Below are 5122 nucleotides of genomic sequence, written 5' to 3'. Positions count from 1 at the left end.
GGCGGCCTGCCCGCGCTGCGTCGGCCGACAACGGTCCACATCAGCGACGACGCCGGCGGCTGCGCTGGCGCCAGCGGCCCTGACGGCAGCGACGCCGAGCCGCCACCCGCGCTCGGCCTGCGCCTGCCGCAGGCGACGGCGGCCGCGCCGCCCGGCGCGGCGGCGGCGGGGTCTGCGGGCGCGGGGACGCTGCTGGTGCGCGGCGCGGGGGGGGCTGGCGGGGCTGCGCCCATAGTTGTAGTAAGGGAGATTACTGAGCTTCCAGAGATGACGCCTCAGATGCGTCAGGCAGTCGAAGAGGCGCTCTCCCGCCTCAGCGCGGCGGCCGCGGCGCGGGCCGGGCCCGCGCTCGCGGCGGCGAGCGCGGCGCCTGAGGACCCGCGGTCTGAGGATCAGCGCCGCGAGGAGTCCGAGGTTGCGGAGGAACTGGCGGCGGTGGTCGCGCGGCTGGAGGCGCAGCATTGGGAGGAGGATGCATGGGCAGCAGGGGCGGTCGGCGACCGGGAGGGGGAGGGGGAGGGGGCAAAGGAGCGCGCGTGCCGCGCGGCGGCGGCTGGCGCGCTGAGGGACGCGGCTGAAAGGGTGGAGGGGGAGAGGCGGGCCGCGGCGGCCGCGGCCGTGGCGGCCGAGGCGGAGGCGGCAGCCAAGCGGAAGGTCAAGAGGTGCGCAGTCGGGGGCAACATGCGCTGCCACAGCGGCGCGTTGCATGCGGCGCTTGTAAGCCGCATCCTGTCCGTGGTTGGTTTGCGTGGTTTTGCCCCAGAGGCCAGCTGACTGCGTTCCAAGGGGCCCGCCTGCACGCAAGGCTCGCGGCAACGCTGGAGAGCAGGGCAGCGCCGCTGCATGCTACCAACGGCGCTGCGGGCCTTGATCACGCCCCCTCCCTCCCGGCGCCCCGCGCCCCGCGCCGCGACCCTGCCCCCAGGCCCTGGCCCAAAAAGGTGGGCCCCTTCGACCACACGCCCAAGCGGCCCCAGGCAGGCGCTATCCTCGGATACTTCGAAGCCGAGGAGGGCCTGCTGGCGCTGGCCTCGGACCCCCTGCTCCAAGGGCAGCCCGCCTCGGGCGCAGCGGCGGCGGCGGCCGCCGCTGTGGTGGCGCGGGCGCCGCGGCCCGTCCAGCCGGCGTCTCCAGGTGCGCGGAAGCGCTTCGGCTGGCTCGAATCAGAGATGGGATGCTTGATTAGTGGGATGGCCGCTTGGGGGGTGGTGCGGCCGGGCGCTGACCGGAATGGATGTGTTGGGGCGTGGTGACGGGCGTGCCAGCGCCTTACTGCCGCGCCTGACGCGTCTTTGGGGCGTGCCACGCGCAGGGCGCCAGTACCTGCCGGGCGTGTACTTGGCAGCTTCCACGCAGCTCCTGGACGACAGCACAATCGCATCGCCACACTGGCAACACCAGCAGCAGCAGCAGCAGGGGGAGGTGACCAAAGGCGGAGAGCTCCACAGCCCCAGCAGCCGCGCGCCTGACGAAAGGGGACCGCTGCACGGTCGCGATGGAGTGAGGGTGGCGAGCTCTGCACCGCTGATGGCGGCGCGCCGCAGCTTGAGCCCGCTCGGCGCCGCATCGCGGGCGCCGCAGCCGCCGCAGCCGCAGCCGCCGCAGCAGCAGCAGCAGCACGTGCAGGCGCATTCAGGACCCTCGGGGCGGCGGCTGGCGGCGGTTTCGCAGCAGCGGCAGGCAGGGACGGAGGGGATGCCAAGTGTTTTCCCCACAAAGGCCGGGCTCAAGGGCCCCTCTGTTGATGTGTACGGCCAGCCGCGAGCGGCCCCTCCCAAGCTGCCGGCGGCGCACCTGCAGGCGGGTGGGGCCGCTGCAATGGGTGCCCGGGTTGGCGACGTCGGATGGGGCGGCGCCCTGGCTGCGCCTCAGAACCGGGAGGGGGGCAGGGGACGACGTTTCAGCCCGTTATGTCAGCAGGGCGCTCTTGAGGAGCAAGCCTCCTCCCCTCTGCGGCCTCCTCCGCCCGGGAGCCACGACGCGTCGCGCGCTCCCGCCAACGCACACTCGCGCACGCGCGCATCCCCGCAGGGCGGCGCCCCGGCGGAGCCCAACCTGCCCTACCTCTGCCGCGAGGGCGCCACCATGCGGACCACAAACACCAGCAGCGCCGTACTTATAAAGTGCGCCGGCCGCGGCGGGCGCCAGCTCGGGCTGTCGCCGGCGCACGTGCACTTTGGGGCGGTGCCGGCCGGCGGCGCGTCGCGGCGGGCGGTGCGGCTGATGAACTTGGGGGCTGATGTGGCGCGAGTGACGGTCGAGCGGCCGCGGCCGCCGCTCAGGTGGGTCGGGGCGCCCTCGTGCGCGGGGTGCTCTGGGGGCGCGTTGCCAGGGCGAGCAGACGGCTGGCAACCAAATCTGTTGGGCTTTTTGGCAACGCTGGGGGGACGGGGCACTGCATGCACTTGCGGCAAACGTGCTCTGCCATTCTTTTGGAGAGCAGCCAGCAGAGCGCGAAGCCTGTCACAGGCCCCGATCCCTCCACGCCGCCTGCAGTTGTGCGTTCAAGCGCCTCTCAGCCGAATACTGACCACCAGTCTGCTGGCCCTGGGCATCCGCCTGCCCTGCATGCTAGGCCCCCCCTGCCATGTCTGCATGACAACATATTGACGCACGCGGGTGCGCGCGCGCGCGCACACACACACACACACACACACAAGCGCACACATACACAAACACACACATACAAACATTCATACACGCACCCACACGCACAAACACACACAGGCTGTTGTACACCCCGGCACCCATAGCACCCGGCATGGCCATGACCCTCACACTGGAGCTGGCGCCAGACGCACCCGGTGACTACGTGGGAGAGGTGCGTCCCGGCGGCACGAGCCAGCCCTGCTCCCATCACATCAGACGCCGCTTCCCTCTAGGGGACGCTGCCGTGCGCTTGGCGCGCGCATGCGCACGCGCGTGCGCGGGCAGGCTGGCCGGCCGCCGGTGCCGCGTGAGCGGGGCGCCACAGGAGGGGCACTGCCGGGGCGGTGCCAGGGCTTGTTGTGAGAAGCCATATTAGGTGCGAGATGCCCGCAACTTGCGTGGACCACCACGCCGGCCCGCCTGTGTCGGCCCCACTCCTCCTCAAACGAATCTGCCACTGCGCCCTGACGCTGGGTGCGCGGACCGGCCCTTCAAGCGATCGGCGAGAGGATGAACGGCATCCCACTGCAGCCCCGCTGCTTAGCTATTTTACTATTCATAACAACCTGCTGCGGTTTCTTTGCTGTCATCCAAATAAATGTACTGTACACCCGATCACGTGTTCGTATGCGTGCAGGTGACCATAAAAGGCGAGCTGGAGGTGGCGGTGCTGACAGTCAGCGCAAAGGTCCAGCCGGTGGCGCCAGGGCCCGGCGGCGCGGCCGCGCAGGCCGCGCGCGGGGAGGGGAGCGACGGCGAACACGAGGCGGAGGGCGACGGCGATGCTGGCGGCGGCGGCGGTGGGCGGCCGTAGCGTGCATATGCAGTGCACAGGGATGGAGAGGCCATGCAGGGCTAGGCGTCGCACGTGGTGCATTAATGTTCCATGTTGGAGTTTGAGGGACGCTGCGACAGACGAATGAGATGCGGGTGGACCAAGGTCACGGACTGCAGCGCACCGCAGTCATTCAGCAGTTGGCTGCCGACCTGGACGGGCCGGCCGCTGTTGGGCACCTTCCGGACAGCGGCAGCAACGAAACGAGGCACCGGCCAAGGCGCCCAAAGCGCCAACAATCTCCGCACACCAGACCATGATGAGGGCCAGAAGCTGCCGATCGCAATTTGGAGCGCATTTGAATTTTTCAGGCCAGGGGGGGGACAGGCAGGCGGGGTGCGGCAGCGTGGCGTGCATGCGCCCCGAAGCGTCGCAGCTGCCTCGGAGGCCCGTGATCACATGAGTATTGCTCGGTTGACGGCCAGGCAGCAACAGCTCTGTTGCACCCTCTCCGTCATGCCTGGCAGTGATTGTGCGTAGCAGTGCGCTTGTCAGTCATGCTGAATGGTTCGGATCTCCCAGGCACCCCCGCGGCTGAACATAAGTTCGCAGCATCGCCAGCGGGTGAGAACTTTGAACTCATTGACAGGACGATCAGACCAACATAATCAAAAAAACTTGCGATAGAACCGTAAACAGCGCATTCATCACAATGACGCGTCTTTCGCTCGTGGCAGGCGTCTTTGTCGCCTTGCTGGCGTGTGCCTCTCCCCGGGCTGTGAAGGGCCGCTCGCTGCTGCAGGAGCCGGGTGAGCTTGGACCCCCGGTCAGCATAGTCACTCCAAAGCATGGCACCCCATGTATCCAAGGAAAACTCCTGTCCCAGCTGCCCCACCCCGCCTCGAGCGCCAGCAGCTGCTCGGCAAGCCGCCCCCCGCCTCGGGGGGGCGCTCACCTCGCTGCTCGCGGCAGCAGCGCGCCCCTGCGCCGCTCGCCCCCATGGGCGCCTGTCCTCCCTCACGCTTCGCGCGTGGACCCGCGATCCTTGCTCCTTGCTGCCCGCGCCTAGCCTCTGCTGCCCGCACTCGCCCCTGGGCCGACCAGCTCGCCATCCGCCCGTGATCTCCCCTCCCCCAGACGTCCCCTTCGACCCCGCCGCCGTCGCCGCCCTCGACTCCCGCGCCGTGATCATCGCCGGCGCCGGCTCCCCAGCGACGGCGCGCCCCAACTGCCGCGACTTCTCCTCGGTCGCCTACGTGGAGGCCTTCAACCCCGCCACCTCGTCCCCCAGCTACCCGATCGTCTACCCCCGCCCCTTCACCTCCCTCGACTTCCACTTCTCTGCCACCAACGCGGCGACCAATGAGAAGCTGGACGTGCACCCGAAATTCACCGCCGACATCTCAACGTTCTCGTTCCTGCTCTCTGACGGCTCATCTGCGCCCACTTACGACCTGACCAGCAAAGTACTGCCCGTTGGCTGGCGCTGCACATTCAAGGTCGACCCCGCGTCCGTGCCCTCCGGCCTCGCCCCCAAGCAGGTGAGCGCGCGGCCTGTTGTCGCTTGGTCACCCCGGTGGACGTGAGCAATGCATGATAAGGGGGGGGAGGGGGGGCCGGGGCGGCGGGCAGCGGCAGGCGCGGGCCGGTGCGGGGGGCGCGCCGCGCTCCCCGCGCCCACGTGTATTCTGTGCGCCA

At 69.7% G+C, this 5122-nt stretch overlaps 2 protein-coding genes across 2 annotated transcripts; both read left to right on the top strand.

Annotated features, from left to right (window-relative positions):
* Positions 1–267: 267 nt before the first annotated feature.
* MNEG_13805 (flagellar central pair-associated protein) lies at positions 268–3463 on the top strand (the record flags this gene model as incomplete). The annotated part of the gene is made up of 6 exons (XM_014037724.1): positions 268–662; positions 926–1134; positions 1313–1422; positions 2032–2282; positions 2728–2821; positions 3287–3463. The coding sequence occupies 6 exons, from the start codon at positions 268–270 to the stop codon at positions 3461–3463; spliced, it is 1236 nt and encodes a 411-aa protein (XP_013893178.1).
* Positions 3464–4136: 673 nt separating this feature from the next.
* MNEG_13804 (hypothetical protein) lies at positions 4137–5010 on the top strand (the record flags this gene model as incomplete). The annotated part of the gene is made up of 2 exons (XM_014037723.1): positions 4137–4233; positions 4562–5010. The coding sequence occupies 2 exons, from the start codon at positions 4137–4139 to the stop codon at positions 5008–5010; spliced, it is 546 nt and encodes a 181-aa protein (XP_013893177.1).
* Positions 5011–5122: the final 112 nt, after the last annotated feature.

The sequence above is a fragment of the Monoraphidium neglectum genome, assembly GCF_000611645.1.
Source record: "Monoraphidium neglectum strain SAG 48.87 unplaced genomic scaffold scaffold04061, whole genome shotgun sequence".
Classification (NCBI taxonomy): domain Eukaryota; kingdom Viridiplantae; phylum Chlorophyta; class Chlorophyceae; order Sphaeropleales; family Selenastraceae; genus Monoraphidium; species Monoraphidium neglectum.
Note: the sequence above shows the minus strand (reverse complement) of the source record. Positions and strands in the feature narration are given on the sequence as shown.